This window comes from Mixophyes fleayi, chromosome 1, assembly GCF_038048845.1.
Source record: "Mixophyes fleayi isolate aMixFle1 chromosome 1, aMixFle1.hap1, whole genome shotgun sequence".
NCBI lineage: Eukaryota > Metazoa > Chordata > Amphibia > Anura > Limnodynastidae > Mixophyes > Mixophyes fleayi.
Genome location: NC_134402.1, coordinates 144,607,164 through 144,624,522, shown reverse-complemented (window position 1 = coordinate 144,624,522; position 17,359 = coordinate 144,607,164). Strand labels below are relative to the sequence as shown.

Below are 17,359 nucleotides of genomic sequence, written 5' to 3'. Positions count from 1 at the left end.
TATTTTGTGCACCAAACAGTAGAGGACACAAGGTAGACAAAATAAATGCAGCCATGAAAACACAGGATAGTGAGGGCCCTGCTCATTAGAGCTTACATTCCAATAGGAAAAGAACATTGCTGAAACAAGTGGAGCGAGACACTGGATACCGTTATACAGATACTCAAATGGAGGAGAATTTTAGATTATATTTTTTATGAGTGACTGGAATTCATCTGTAACACAAACTGTCTGTGCAAAATAAACATTGACAACATTGTAGTGTACTCTGTATTCAGCCTAAGGAGAAATAATATTTTATAGTGTTTACTCATTCCCTAGTATGTATCCATCTATTTATAGCACCATCATTCCACCATAGCCTGCATACACATGCAGAATATAAAATGTGTTTAAAGCTCATCCAGACAAGTGTTTTTGCAAACGCCAAAGATGCCATTTCCAAATAAAGTGCTCTAGTAATACATGTCAGAGGGAAATAAGGGGAGGGAGAATGTATCCGTGTTTTTTTTGGAGGGCGAAGTAATCAAAAACCATTATAAAATCGCCGTTTTTAAAAGTGATATTACTCATCGCTGTCCTGACTTTTAGCCAGGATGACAATACAAACAGATGTATCAGGATGCAGTTTTGCAAACCATTGGGAAAAAATCCCAGCAAAATAGAGCCGATAACACATACATTGGGCTGAACCACCCCACCATAGGGCAGAGACCTACATCAAACACCACTAACTGACCAAATCCTGACAGATCACCCTGCAGTCTGTTCTTGCTTCAGAGGAGTCTACAAAAGGTCCCCAGTCAGGGACTGAAGATACAGCTTCTATCAGTAGATCAGATTGTGAATTGCAAATGGGTGAGCAAATGGGTGAATTGCAAATGACTGAGAGAAATGACAAGCCATTCCCTAAAGAACATTTATTTTCCAAGTTTAAAAATGTAGTTATTTTTCACCAAGTTTATATACTTTTAACCAAGTTCATTTTCTTGATTATACTGCTTCCATCTCATTGCCCTATGGATCCCTGTTCCCTTACCTTCTGTTCACTCAATCATCTACAATTCACCTCACCTTTTAAGTATAATGCACTGTATTTTGCTTATATGTTTCCAGGTTTTAATGTCATTTTATTTAGTTTTGCTACATGTAGGTGACTGTGGGCCTGATCCATTAAGGAACGCAAGTGTCAAATTGTGTAAAATTGCACTGAGCATGTTCAGAAAAGGACTATACGCCAGTAAATGCAAGAATTGTCTAATTCATCTTCAAATACAGAGGACACTTCCAGCTGTCTACTATTTCATGGGCGCAATAGAGGGAAGAGACGCATGCATGTAGTCAATATACAGTAAGGGCGTGCCAAGGTAGAACACAGGCAACCAATTCAAACTCTAGGCATCTCAGGTACGTAATTTTCAAAGCATCACTACAGGGCAGGTACAAGTGCTGAGTGATAGTGATGACAGCAGTATATGTATGCTAGAACATGTGTTTGTACTCAAGAGCGACTGTACAAATGCATTTTATGTACAGTAGACATTAAGAGCCTGATAAATTTCATGAAAAAAAAAGTTTCTCTAATGACCTAGCAGTTGTGGATATGTTTAATTTATTTTAAACTGTGCGTTCTGATGGGGGATATAGGATAGAAAAAAAAATATCTATATCTATATCCACACACACATACACAGTATATACCAGTGTGTTGTTTCTGTCTGCATATAGCAAGTGCCGTATAAGCGGAGCATACTTACACCCGTATTCATCTAGAAATGTTACAGGAGATAATCTGTTGAAAATAGGGGAGTACCTGCTTGCATTTTATGTTAGTTTTTAAAATGCAAACTGCGTTCACATTGGATTTCTTAATGAATCAAGCCCTGTACGTCCTTGTTGCATATTCTGTGTTACGTAATTCTTTGCGTTCTTTGTTAAGCAATCTTTATTATATATCACTGTCCTTTACTTCCCTTTTGTATGGCACTGTGTTTGAGTGGGACCTTACAAACAAAAAATAATCATACTGTCGTAAAATATTTAGCTATACTAGTTTTATGTTTTTTCCTGAAGGAGGTTTTCTATGTCACGTCTGTGCAGACAATTGAGGTGTTGACGCTTTGGTTACAATGAACTTTCCCACACCTTTTAAATGACACCCAGGTCTGCCTGAAAACCTTCAGATAAACTTCATAGGCAGAGGTTTTTTTTTATTATCTTTTTGCAGATGACTAGGCCTAAGGTGGTTTTAGAAACAGATTACTGCACTTAAGTAAATGTGGTATCACTAAATAATAAACGTTCAAATAAATACTCTGTTTTCAATTTTAAATGCAGTGTGGAATGTATGTCTTCATATTCTATGTTTAGTAGAAGTCCTCAAATGCATGGTATTAGACCATGTCCTGTCACTACAGACATTACCACATGCAGGTGGTATACAAGCTATAAAACAAGAAGGTTTGTAGGTGTTTATGAGCATTTTTTTTTAATAATTCCATTCAAGTGAACAGAGGTGTAATTTATGAGTGTATAGAGAATATCTAAAACAGGCCTGGACAACCTGTGGCTCGCCAGGTGCTGTGAAACTACAAGCCCCATCATGCTCTGCAAGCAGCTAGCCAGACAATAGCTGGCAGGGGCGGGCTGGGCCAGGGGGCAGGGGGGCATCGGCCTCCCGGGCCGCTCACAATCACGGCTGTTAGGGCCGGCCGCCCCCCCGGAAGTAATATAAATGTGTCATGTGATGCGGCCGCCAGTGCGGCGTGTGCCCCCCGGGCTGACGTCCGTCAGCCCGCGCCTGATAGCTGGCAAGGTATGCTTGAGCGCCACAGGTTGGCCGGGCCTGATCTAAAGCATCAAGGAACTTACCTTCCCAGAAAGAGATAAATGGCAATGACAGGTTTACAGTAGTAGAAAGAAAAGCACAGGCACATAAGGGTGTGACAAGAGGCATGAAACAAGGGGAAAATATGAAGGGCAGACATGGGAGGAGATTGTGTCTTACACGTGTGTGTTTTATGAAGGTTATAATTGTAACTGTTGTATTAGGGGGTGGAGATTTGGGTCAGAGGTATCAGGAGTCAACATTTATTGAAACATTGTAGTTAGAATATAGTATTATGACATTATAAATCAGTGTAATGTCCTTTGGCATATTATGGTTGATAAAGCATTCCATGTACTTTTAAGCAAAACTTACTTACACAGACATTGTTAGGTCAAAAAGATTAGGCTCCAAGAGTGCAACTGTAGGGAGTGCAGCTGCTATGGGGCCCAAAGCTGAGGGGGGCCACCTTCCCTGTCAAATCCCCATGTGTATATAAGAGTTTCTCCTCATTGATCCCTTACAAATAACTAGTTACACCTCCGTTAGGTCATGAATCTAATCTCAAGGCTTGATTTAAATCACGCTCAAAAAGATTACCAAGGCTTGGTCTTTTGTAACGAGTCAGAGCTTGTAGGAAGAAGCTATGAAAGCTCTGGCTAGTTTCTGCAAATTTACTCAATTATGTTGGCTGTACATTATTTCAGACAAGCAAGTAAATTAAAAATAACATTTCAGGGTTTTATTTATAAACCAGAAGAAAATGGATAATAAATATTTATATGTCATATTGTTTTGACCCAAGGAATACACATGTACAAAATAAGTTCTGTTCTATGTTTTTGCACGTTGCCAATTCATTAGGAGAAAGTGGTCTTATTAGGGCACAGAGTGTGCCTCAGGGAAGTCACCAATGTCAAGTCAATTGATAGGCTGGATTCTCATTGTTATATCACTTCATCGTGATCATAAGATATGTTGGATTGTATTTACCCAACTGAAAATTTTACTAAATGATATTACTTCACTTTTTAGTCATGTATTTATATTACCAGGTTGTGTTGTTTATGTCTTGTCGTGGGATATGACACAGCTCCATTGTGATCTCACTATGATACACACTTGTATCCAGCAGCTATCTTTGATTTACAGGGCAAGGAAAACAAACAGTTCTGCTCGATATTAAAATAAGGAACTTGTTAGATTGCGGCCGGGAGCAGTCACCATACTGTTGAATGGTGACTTCTCTCAAAAACGAAGAGGAGTGCAAAGCAGCAGATATCCATGATATCTGCTGTGGTGCACCTTTCATAAATTTGCGGAGGACACAGAGGAACCTTAATTTCACAGTAAGTGCACGATAGTGCTTTCTTAAATATGCCCCTTAAAACCTAAAGAACTCTTGAGCATTATCTTAGGGTGTTAAGGCACTGCTGTTACTTTACAACCTCTACACGTGTTAAGAACTGATTATTTCAGTATGGCAACTCCATTACTTAAATAATCAGTTCTGAGTATTTGTAGAATTGTTTAAGTAACATCAGTTAAGGAGAAAAACAGATCTTAACATGTGCAGAACGATTTTGTCTGCCTTTCACCATGTGATGCTCTAGTGCATGCAACTGCCACTACAACCTCCATTATATACTTTGAGCTTTGAGTCCCAGCATTCCTTGCAACTTAATTTGTCTCCTGGAGGAACGAACTCCTCAATGCTAACCCCCCCCCCTCCTCCTCCCAACATTTCAGAACACAAAGGATTCTTTGTCAAGTAGTAACAGAGAAACCTTAGTAAATCCATACCTACCCCACTGTCAAACAATTTTGGCACCAAGGGTCACCATAATGACAAGCCATTAGCATGATGACCCCTTAAGAATTATAATTCATCCATATAAATATAAAATATTACTTACCATGCATAGCCAGCACATTAGACATAATATTTAGACATAAGAACGTTAATAATTTTCAAATAAATCAGATCAATAGTAATGTCAGATCATAATAAAGCATATACCACATGGAAAATTCAATTACAAAGTGTGATAAATAAAAACAAAGTCAAACCAGTTAGTTATAAATGCACATAAGGGTATTAACATGGCAACAGAAAGAGAAAAAAAAATAATAATAATTGTGGTATAAATGAAATTTTAGTATAAATGGAAAAACCACCACTAGTGTATCACCTGAAAATGACAATTACAAACCTGGTACTGCAGGCCTCACAAAATATTGGTTAAGCAACATATTGTAATAACATAACCAGATATTAACCAGGCATATGTCCCACAGAGACTTCAAATATCCAAAAACTATAAAGTTTGAAGAGAAAATATCAGACCACAAAACCAGTTAACAAGTATAAATGTAACACCTGTTAAGTCACGAAATTAATATCAAGGCTTAATTTAAAGCATGGTCAAATCTTTACGAAGTCCTGGCCTTTTGTAATGGAGTCAAAGCTACTCGGTAAGGTTGGCTGTATATTATTATTTCAGACACGGAAAAAAATAAAACACTTTACTGCTTTATTTGTCAATCGGCAGACAACGGATAATACTTATTATATACCATATTGTTTTCATCAGGTCAAAGTTTTTTTTAGCCCAGACAGCGCTCGGGCCAGCACTCCGCCTTCACCACCCACTTCTCGGCATGATCTGCCCTTCTACTCACGCCCTGAACTCTCCCCGTGTCCCGGCTCCCCCACTTGCCTACCTTGAGGTCCATGTTCGGGATTGGTGCCACCACTGGCTCCAGCCTCTCCAGTACAAGCCTTGGTGCAAAATCCCTCACAAGTCAGATCTCTTTCTGTCACCGCTGCGCTTTTCCACTTTTGACATCCAGCTGCACGGATACTGAGCAGCGATTGGAGCTCAGATATAAAAGGGCGGGGCTACCCGGTGCTTCAAAGGGTTTCACTTGTAAATACCCAAATAGGCAACAAAATAACCACTCACTCAGGGGAAACCGGTAATTGGTCTCCTGGACGAGCTGTGGCAGGTCCATGAGAGCGCTGCACATGCAGCGGGATTGAGTTTAACACAAGGGGAGATGTACTTCAATGTGCTTATTATATGGAGGGAGATCCTGCACATTCCCTATGTCTGAATTTATTATATCATGGGAGTTAACTTGTCACACAGTTTATTCCAATGTTAATTTCACTGATAGCCCCTGCAGATGTTGTCCCTGGAAGTTATTCCACACTCTTGTATATATGTATTGGGAGATCTGTATGTAGTTTATACAGTATTTTTAGAGAACTATTATTATTATTATTATTATTATTATTATTATTATTATTATTTATTATAATTATCATGAGTTCAATTCCCGACCATGGCCTTATCTGTGAGGAGTTTGTATGTTCTCCCCGTGTTTGCGTGGGTTTTCTCCGGTTTCCTCCCACACTCCAAAAACATACTGGTAGGTTAATTGGCTGCTAACAAATTGACCCTAGTCTGTGTGTGTGTGTGTGTTAGGGAATTTAGACTGTAAGCCCCAGTGGGGCAGGGACTGATGTGAGTGAGTTCTCTGTACAGCACTGCGGAATTAGTGGCACTATATAAATAAATGATGATGATAATAATTTCAGCAGGGATCATGCGATACAACAATGACAATATTATATTACAGATTACATAACATACAACATGTGTAGTCCATTAGCCCTGTTTTTTTTTATTCATTACATATTTTATTTTTTATATCAGAGCACAGAGACTGACCATTACTTGACACTCTGATTACACTTGTTAACTTGTGCATAATACGAATGGCATCTTACACCAAAGGTATTCAAGTTGTTGGCTGGTAGAACTTGCTGGAAATTGTAGTTTTCCCTCATCTGTAAATGCAATGAATGGATTTGAAGTTTTTGTATATTTAAATCTAAGATTTATTGCGTGTAGGAACCAATTACACCTTATATTAATTTTGAAAACCATTCACATCTGGCAACTGTGATGTTGGTCCAGTCCCCCCAACTTTCTTGATATCGCCACATGGCTTTATAAACAATAGGAAGAAAGTAGATGTGAACCCATAAACCGCAGAAATTAAATGCATTATGTAGAACTATATTACACACATATATATATATATATATATATATATATATATATATATATATGTATATATATATGTAAATATGTATGTGTATATATACATATGTATATATGTATATGTGTGTGTATATATGCGTGTGTGTGTATATATATATATGTGCGTTGTGACTTGATATAAAGAATGAATACCAGAATAGACATGTAAGACTATACCAATTAGTTCTGTGTACTGGTAATTGAATGACGAAGATCCCCACAGTGGGGTACAGGGAGTTGGACCTGCACTCTCTCTACAGCAGAGTCACCACTTTGGGAGGATTTGCCAAGGTTTCAGTGGGCAAAAAATGTTGCTTTTGCTTTAAAACAGTATTCTCTATTGAAAAAATGTGAAAAAGTACACCACTTTGGAGAAGATGACGATGAAGTCCAGCCTGGCAATCCTAAACCTCTGCTCCCAATTGGTGCAATACTGTACACCTACAGTTACCAGCAGCATGTTGTACCAGATTATTAGTGACAAAGTTATGGATTTACGATGGACTTCAATGCACCAAATGATGCAACAAACTGGTGCTTTCGCTTTTCTCTGGACTCCCTAATGAAGTGGACTTTATCAATGTTAATGTCAATTAATGTTTACACTCTTCTGTCTAATGAAAGCAAGCATGTAATGCAGATTCATGCGGGCATGGACAATATACAACGCTTTCTAAAGTACATTGTCCATGGCCACATACGTACATTGCCCCCTTAACAGCACCGATAACAGCGCCGCGGTTGCCAGTGACGTCATCAAGTCGCACTGGCTTCTTCATTCATCAAAATTGTTTCCAGTTGGTTGGCACATCAGTCGTCCTGGAGCCTGGTCGGGAAGGAGCCTCTCGGTGTCAAGACGTTGGTGTAAGTCTTGTTGGGGTAGTCATTCTCGATATGCTGACTAACACCGTTCTGATTCTGAATATAAGTGATTGGTTTGTTATTGTTTTGTATAGATCCGGTGATGTACAGGTCATCAGGGCGAGAAAAGCAGAGTGACAGAGAGTATGTATCCACCTGCCTCATTGTTGAGTGTGGGGAGCAGAAATCGTAGAGAGGGACTACACACAGCATGAGAGATCCCACCAACAACTTCTTCCTGTTAAGTGCTTCAGTTATTCTTCCTGCACTGTACACTGATGCAATCCTCAATCTACCTGCTTGCTACTCCTTGGATCTCTGATTGGGATGCAGGCAAAACACTTCCCATATCCAGAGAAAAGATCTAGCCTCTCTGTTGGCTATGGGTACTATGGTGGCAATCTCTCTGCCATTGATCTCTCCTCTACACTCTGGGTGTTACACTAGGGGAGAGGCTTCTCTCACTTGGCAGCCTTTCCTATTTTCCTTTGATATCACTGCCAGTCTGCTCTTACTGGCTTTAGTAGCAATGTATTGCTAAAGGTGTGGGGGACCTGGCATCAACCTATAGGGATATTTTCCCTCTTTGGCTGCCATCTGCACACATTAGACCTGTTGCCAGAGGTGTATAAAATCAATTACCTAGCCATGCAGTCTCCATTTGCAAACATTTGTCATACAAAATGGGTTGTTCTGAAGAGCTCAGTGACTTCAAGCGTGGTATTGTGATAGGATGTTACCTTGGCAATAAGACGGTTCGTGAAATTTCATCCCTGCTGGATATTCCACGGTCAACTGTAAGTGATATTATTAGAAGTTGGAAGTGTTTGGGAACAACAGCAGCTGAGCCGCGAAGCGGAAGACCACGTAAATCACAGAGTGGGGTCAACAGCAGCTAAGGCGCATGGTGCGTAAAAGTCACCAACGCTCTGCTGATTCCATAGCTGAAGAGTTCTGAACTTCCACCGGCATTAATGTAAGCACAAAAACTGCGGCAGGAGCCTAATGGAATGGGTTTTCAAGGCTGAGCAGCTGCATGCAAGCCACACATCACCAAAACCAATTCCAAGCGTCAGATGGAGTGGTGTAAAGCCCACCAATACTGAACTGTGGAGCAGTGGAAACGTGTTTTGTGGAGTGACCTGGCAGTCGGATGGGCTAGTCTGGGTTAGGCAGATGCCAGGGGAACATTACCTACCTGACTGCATTATGCCAACTGTGAAGTTTGGTGGAGGAGGGATAATAGTATGGGGCTGTTTTTCAGGGTTCGTGCTAGGCCCCTTGTCTCCAGTGAAAGGCAATCTGAAGGCTTCAGCATACCAAGTAATTTTGGACAATGCTATGCTTCCAACTTTGTGGCAACAGTTATGGAAAGGCCCTTTTTTATTCCAAAATGACTGTGCCCCAGTGTGCAAAGCAAAGACTACAAAGACATGGTTTGATGAGTTTGGTGTGAAAGAAGTTGACTGGCCCGCTCAGAGCCCTGACCTCAACCACTTCGAACACCTTTGGGATGAACTGGAACGGAGATTGCGAGCCAGGCCTTCTTGTCCAACATCAGTGCCTGACCTCATAAATGCTCTAAAGAATAAATGGGCACAAATTCCCACAGAAACACTCCAATATCTTGTGGAAAGCCTTCCAAGAAGGGTGGAAGCTGTTATCGCCCAAAAGGGGACCAACTCCATATTAAAGTATATGTATTTGAATACAATGTCATCGTAGTCACTGTTGGTGTAATGGTCAAGCGTCCGAATACATTTGTCGATATAGTGTATGTAACACCCCCCTAGTGGTGTTTTAGTTAAACCTTTACCTCAGTGAATAGAGGAGGGGTCACCTAGAGGGTAAGATAGAAGTTTCTGAAAAGTTACATAAACTGGTTACCATGGTGATAACCCAGCCCAGCCTGTGAGACTAAGTGAGAGGAAGGAGGGGCTGTCATTAAGGGGGGATAGGAACTGAGAAGGGAGACAAGAGGAGAGTTGTAGCTGGAGAGAATGGGGTGGAAGCTCCCAGGCTCCCCCAGCATTGCCTGGAAGTCTGAGCATGGTGACTGAGCCAGGGCAAGGAATGTGTGCACTGGATGAGGGGGAGAACTCCATGCCACTATAGAGAACCCAAGAGAGAGGGGGACACTTTGCATGGAAGAGGCCCTGGAGTGAGGGCTGCTACAAGAGGCCTGGTAGCTGTAGTGTCAGATCCTGAGGCTGAGAGTACACAGAGTGACGTGTCAGAGCACAGGAGACATCATCCCCGCAGAGGAGGGGTGAGCTGCAGTTGAGAGGTACACAGAGTGTGTCAGAGCTGCATGGAGGAGAGGCTGCCTGCCTATTAGCATCCATGCATGTGCCCCTGCAGAAAGGGTATCTGCAGTGAGTATGGAGTGTAAGAGAGACCAATGATTTATGTTACATAACATCTGGATAACATTAAGAACTGTGCAGGAGGAGTAATGAGATATATTTGCAACCATATTCGTATTGCTCATTAAGAACTGTGCTGGAGAGAGTAAGGAGCTGTACATATATTTCTTTATTGCTGCAACCATTATGATTATCGTGCTGGAGGAAGAGTGTAAATAAAGAGTTGAGTTTGTTATAGAGATGGTCTGGCGCCCAAATTATTGTGACTTCTATTACACTGCACCAAAGTGACATTACATGTGTCCCACTAACTACAAAGAAACACCTGCATGTGCAGGGACCCCCTGATCATTTACACCCATGCCCATCAGCTAGCCAGGGCTTGAGAAGGAGGTGCACTGTGTACCCTTTGCACCCCACACTACACACAGTGACAGGGGGTTACATAATGGCGCCCAACGTGGGGCTCGAGCACAACAGATGGAGAAAGTGCTTGCAGGACACAGGAACTGAGAGCAGTGTGCCCAGCCGGAGAAACACCCTTGGGACACCATGTCTGACCGTCTCTAGGTGCCCAACAGAGACCAAGGGTAATGAGGAGGTAAAGCAAGTTGTTTGCTGAGTAGTTCTGTCCAGGACAGTATATGGAGCAGCAGTGTGCTTGTTGCTGAGACTTGTAGTGCCACTTATCCCAGCTGAGTGGGAAGCAAAAGAAGAAAAGGTTCAACATGTGAGGTGCAATTACAATGCAGTCTGTATATTGCCTTTCCTGAGGATTTGGGGAAGCAAAGAGAGGCAGGCTGTGCAAGTGACGTCTGTATATTGCCCTTCCGGAGGATTAGGGGGAGCAAAGAAAGGCAGATCGTCCACGTTGGAGAGAAAGGGGGGGAAGACAACCCCGCTGGTCAAATGCCACCCCTGCATATATTGCTGAGATGTATTTGTTGGGAGGGGCCCACGAGAGCCACCTGTCTCTTTTTGACCCAGGAGGGGGGAGACATGGGCAGGCATGGGCAGGTGCTACATTGCTTTGGCATAAAGCCATATTTAAATGTACATTGAAAGAAAACAGGACACCTGTGACTCACATGTTTACATCCATTGGGAGTGTTGTGGGGTATGCAATGTGAAATGTGTTTTATATTGATACTGCCATTGTATTGCTATGTATGTATTCACTTTACACTGTGATTTTTCATGCAATAGTGATGTAGAAAAGTTTACATGTGTGTGGTCATATGTGAGTTAGGTGTGAGTGAGATTAGCTAGGCAGCCCCATTAGGTGTAGTTTAGGGTGCCCAGCTAATCGGGGGAGAATGTAACACCCCCCTAGTGGTGTTTTAGTTAAACCTTTACCTCAGTGAATAGAGGAGGGGTCACCTAGAGGGTAAGATAGAAGTTTCTGAAAAGTTACATAAACTGGTTACCATGGTGATAACCCAGCCCAGCCTGTGAGACTAAGTGAGAGGAAGGAGGGGCTGTCATTAAGGGGGGATAGGAACTGAGAAGGGAGACAAGAGGAGAGTTGTAGCTGGAGAGAATGGGGTGGAAGCTCCCAGGCTCCCCCAGCATTGCCTGGAAGTCTGAGCATGGTGACTGAGCCAGGGCAAGGAATGTGTGCACTGGATGAGGGGGAGAACTCCATGCCACTATAGAGAACCCAAGAGAGAGGGGGACACTTTGCATGAAAGAGGCCCTGGAGTGAGGGCTGCTACAAGAGGCCTGGTAGCTGTAGTGTCAGATCCTGAGGCTGAGAGTACACAGAGTGACGTGTCAGAGCACAGGAGACATCATCCCCGCAGAGGAGGGGTGAGCTGCAGTTGAGAGGTACACAGAGTGTGTCAGAGCTGCATGGAGGAGAGGCTGCCTGCCTATTAGCATCCATGCATGTGCCCCTGCAGAAAGGGTATCTGCAGTGAGTATGGAGTGTAAGAGAGACCAATGATTTATGTTACATAACATCTGGATAACATTAAGAACTGTGCAGGAGGAGTAATGAGATATATTTGCAACCATATTCGTATTGCTCATTAAGAACTGTGCTGGAGAGAGTAAGGAGCTGTACATATATTTCTTTATTGCTGCAACCATTATGATTATCGTGCTGGAGGAAGAGTGTAAATAAAGAGTTGAGTTTGTTATAGAGATGGTCTGGCGCCCAAATTATTGTGACTTCTATTACACTGCACCAAAGTGACATTACCTGTGTCCCACTAACTACAAAGAAACACCTGCATGTGCAGGGACCCCCTGATCATTTACACCCATGCCCATCAGCTAGCCAGGGCTTGAGAAGGAGGTGCACTGTGTACCCTTTGCACCCCACACTACACACAGTGACAGGGGGTTACATGTATATACATATGAGAGGGAGGGAGAGATAACGTGTGTGTGTGTGTGTATGCAGCATAGTGGCTTAGTGGTTAGCAATTCTGCATCACAGCACTGGGGTCATGAGTTTGATTCCCAACCATGGCTGTTATCTGTGTGGAGTTTGTATGTTCTCCCCCCTGTGCGTGGGTTTCCTCCGGGTGCTCCGATTTCCTCCCACACTCCAAAACATACTAGTAGGTTAATTAGCTGTTATTATATATCCTCCATTTTATGCCACCCATCGGGTAGGTAAGTGTGATTGGAGCAAGCTGAACAGTGGAAGGGAGATTTCTCTCAGTGGATGAGAGAGGAGGGTGGGGAGAGAGAATCTGACCTGAAGGTTGTGTGCGCAGACTGGAGTCCTGGAAGTAATGATGGTGTGGTGAGAATTATGGTCATGGACTCAGTACAGATTGGGAGCTGAGTAATGAGATCTGATGAAAGGAATAATAATACAAAATGATAGACAATGTGATGAGGTGCCCAGTATATACAGGGGATAAGACAGTGGCCAGTGGAGAGCATGTGAAAGAAAAACTGGTGGGCAGGGGGGGCATATGTGAGAAAAGTAATGTACTGGAAATGGAGGGTACTAGGTTTAGGGAAATCTGAGGAAAAATTACCAAAACAGAGGTGGCAGAGGCTATAATAGAGCAATTAAATACACTTGTTTATCAGGGATTAAGAATAATAGTGAAAACTAGATGGGCAAGTGGTTCCTATCTGCCGTCACATTTTTCTCTTCATGTTTCTGAATATGATATCATAAATATAAAGCTATGAAATTTCATAGAGAATGAAATATGATCTAGGACATGTATGGCAATTAATAGCCCTTCAATGATTCAAAGGGTATCCCAATAAGTGAAGTACATCCCGATAGACACATGCCAGTTATTGCTCTCGTGTAATAAAAAGCAGAAGCTCAAAAGTACTAAATGTAGTTTTATTATAACATTTTTTGTTTGGCAGACCAAAGTCATATTATAACACAGCTGTTAGTATAGTATACATAGGTTTTAGTGTTAGTGTTACTTTGACCTTTTTGACCTTGCATTTAGTATAAGAGATTTTAGGGAATAGCTACTAGTGTATAAGCACTTATATTTGCATATATTTTGCATCTTTTTATGCTTAAGGTCTCTTATGTTGTAAGTGTAACACCCCTCTGGTGTTGTAAGTCAGACCTCTCAGTGACTATGTGGACCACCACTAGGACCCAGAGGAGACACACCAGGAATGTTGCTTAGCAACATATGGCTGTTATGAGGGGATTAGACCATGTGTGGTGAGAGTGACAGCCAGGACAGAGGGGAGGAGGTCCTGGGATCCCCATTGTAATCTGGTGAGCAGGTCCATGGCCTGCTGCCACGAGGGGCCACAGTGCAACATCACAGACTGAATACCAGTGAAATTGGACAGCTTAGAGGGATAAGCTTCTTTAGCATGTGGCAGGATGATAAAAAGGAGATGCAACATGCATAAAAGCAGCTGAGAGAGAAACATGTAAAGTGTCACACCTGTAGAGAAGGGGTGAGGCTGCAGCTGAGAGCAACACACAGGGAGTGCCTGTCAGTGTCCAAATTAGAAATATTACCCCCAGAGCGGGGGTAGATGAGATATGTTATCCCAGTAGAGGGGAGATGAGAGACATTACCCCTGCATAGGAAGGGTGAGTGACATTACCCCTGCAGAGGAGGGATAAGAGACATTACCCCTGCATAGGAAGGGTGAGTGACATTACCCCTGCAGAGAAGGGATGAGAGACATTACCCCCGCATAGGAAGGGTGAGTGACATTACCCCCGCAGAGGAGGGATAAGAGATATTACCCCCACAGAGGAGGGATGAGAGATATTACCCGCGCAGAGGAGGGATGAGAGATATTACCCGCGCAGAGGAGGTATAAGAGATATTACCACCGCAGAGGGGGGTTGGGAGACATTACCTGCACAGAGGAGGAATGAGAGACATTACCTGCACAGAGGAGGGATGAGTGACTTTACCCCTGCAGAGGAGGGATAAGAGACATTACCCCCGCATAGGAAGGGTGAGTGACATTACCCCTGCAGAGAAGGGATGAGAGACATTACCCCCGCATAGGAAGGGTGAGTGACATTACCCCCGCAGAGGAGGGATAAGAGATATTACCCCCGCAGAGGAGGGATAAGAGATATTACCCCCGCAGAGGAGGGATAAGAGATATTACCCCTGCATAGGAAGGGTGAGTGACATTACCCCTGCAGAGAAGGGATGAGAGACATTACCCCCACATAGGAAGGGTGAGTGACATTACCCCCACAGAGGAGGGATAAGAGATATTACCCCCACAGAGGAGGGTTGGGAGACATTACCTGCACAGAGGAGGGATGAGAGACATTACCTGCACAGAGGAGGGATGAGTGACTTTACCCCTGCAGAGGAGGGATAAGAGACATTACCCCCGCATAGGAAGGGTGAGTGACATTACCCCCGCAGAGGAGGGATAAGAGATATTACCCCCGCAGAGGACGGATAAGAGATATTACCCCCGCAGAGGAGGGATAAGAGATATTACCCACGCAGAGGAGGGAAGAGAGATATTACCCCCGCAGAGGAGGGATAAGAGATATTACCCACGCAGAGGAGAGATAAGAGATATTACCCCCGCAGAGGAGGAATAAGAAATATTACCCCCGCAGAGGAGGGATAAGAGATATTACCCCTGCAGAGGGGGGATGAGAGACATTACCTGCACAGAGGAGGGATGAGTGACTTTACCCCTGCAAAGGAGGGATAAGAGATATTATCCCCGCAGAGGAGGGATAAGAGATATTATCCCCACAGAGGAGGGATGAGTGAACATCGCTGTGAGAGATGAAGGTGAGCTAAAAAGTCACCATTTTAAATGTAACTGTCCCATTAATATTCTGTCCATGTAGTCGTTCAGAACTCTGCAGGAGGAGACAGGAGATGCATTTATAAACTGTATATATTTATTTCATCACTGCAACCATTTGCTGGAATGAAGGCAGAGTGTAAATAAAGAGTTAATTTAGTAATTTAGAGATGGTCTAGTGTTAATTATTGAGACATCCGATTGCACTGCACCCCAAGTTACATCACCTGTTTCCCAACATCTTCAAAGAGACTTTGTAAAAAAATAACCTGCTTGACTGTAATGCAGAAGCACTTTCTATACAAGAGTTAAGGGACCTAACTTATCTTAGAACATAACTTCTTGTAGTAATAAGAACATGTAATAACGTTTTGTTAAAGTCTCCTTAAATTTATTAAGAAGACTTAGATAATCTGGGACAATGATTGTTGTTCTACTTACAGTAAATTTAAGCTAATAAATTGAATAATTGTGCAGTTACAATATTCAAAATGTTGCAAATATTACCTATCACCTTGCCATTTTCTAATGATAGCGATGGCCTCCCCAACTCCCGTTTATGGTATTACACTGCAAAAGTGATACACAGAGCAGTAAACTGTAATAAACATAAAGTACAAGTAGGAACAGTAAATTGTCAGTGATCTCAAAAGCAGGAGGTTTGTCCAGTTGCACTACATGGAATCTTATAATTATATCTAATTTAATCTTGCATTAATCCTACCTTATCTGAAAAACTATATATATATATATATATATATATATATATATATATATATATATATATATATGTATATATATATATATATATATATATATATATATATATATATATATATATGTATACATATATATATATATATATATATATATATATATATATATATATATATATATATATATAAAAGAATAACCTAGTAATTGCTTATAATTATTCACATAAAAAATAATTGTTCTTATGTAAACATATGGTGTGTGTCGATGCATCTCTGAAGCAACCAGCTTGCATTTAAACATTAGAATGCATTAAGTACTAAACATATTTGTGTAAAATAACTGAAATATTCCTGCTTACTTTCCCAGTGGTAGCCATTCGCACGTCCTTCCTCAGTCCTTTCTAGATAGGAATGTGAATTTCACTAACAGACTGTGGTGATAAAGGTTACAAAGTGACCCTCCCATTATCCTTAATCCTGTTTCAATGGCAACATGCCTAGTACGTTCCCCTTAGAGACAGCTTCTTGGATCTGTAAAGTCAGTTATGCAATATTTGTAAAGTGTATTGCGCATAGATAGAAGTTAACAAAGGATGATTGTAAAACTGAACTTATTTCCACTTTCTTCTGAAATGTAAATACAAACTTTTCCCACATTTCATTAGGTTCAATAACCTGTCTATAATGTGATCAACTGTTTCTCTTAAAACCATTTAGTTGTTAAGGTGCTCACTTGTTGCTTCTATACTTGTTACTTGTTATATTAGAAAAAATAAATAAGTTTGCAGAGAAAGCTGTTTAATTCCATGCCTTAACTCAGACAACTTTGCCTGATTTTAAACATTGTATAAAGTAACTCTAATGTATATTGTTATTGAAAATTGCTATAGTATTATTAACTTTAAGCATACAATGTAGTACCCTGTATTATAATACCCAGTATAACAATTACATGGTAACAGTCAGTGCAGCACAAAGTTTGTCCTCTTAAAGGGGGTCAGTTTTTAATTTAGAATGATTATTATCACAGACTGTCTTGTACCACATTACTCTGTGCTTATTATTGAAATGAAAGCCTTTGTTTTGTCTAATCTTACAAAGTGCTCTGTAAAGATGTCATGGCACAGTGCCCATCATCATCATCATCATTTATTTATATAGCGCCACTAATTCCGCAGCGATGTACAGAGAACTCATTCACATCACTCCCTGCCCCATTGGAGCTTA

The 17,359-nt window shown here is 41.6% G+C and overlaps 1 protein-coding gene across 2 annotated transcripts in view; it reads right to left on the bottom strand.

The window, feature by feature from the left end:
* The window catches only part of LOC142143461 (alcohol dehydrogenase 1), a 30,992-nt gene extending 14,396 nt beyond the window's left edge, over nt 1-16,596 (bottom strand). The window contains exon 1 of one of the 2 annotated variants that reach the window (XM_075201315.1): nt 16,492-16,596. In XM_075201315.1, the coding sequence (XP_075057416.1) occupies nt 16,492-16,509 (18 nt within the window). In that variant the 5' untranslated portion in view covers nt 16,510-16,596. Of the gene's footprint in view, nt 1-5,551; nt 5,681-16,491 lie in introns of those variants that run through there. The other variant, XM_075201323.1, reaches the window with a different exon arrangement.
* Between the last annotated feature and the right edge of the window lie 763 nt (nt 16,597-17,359).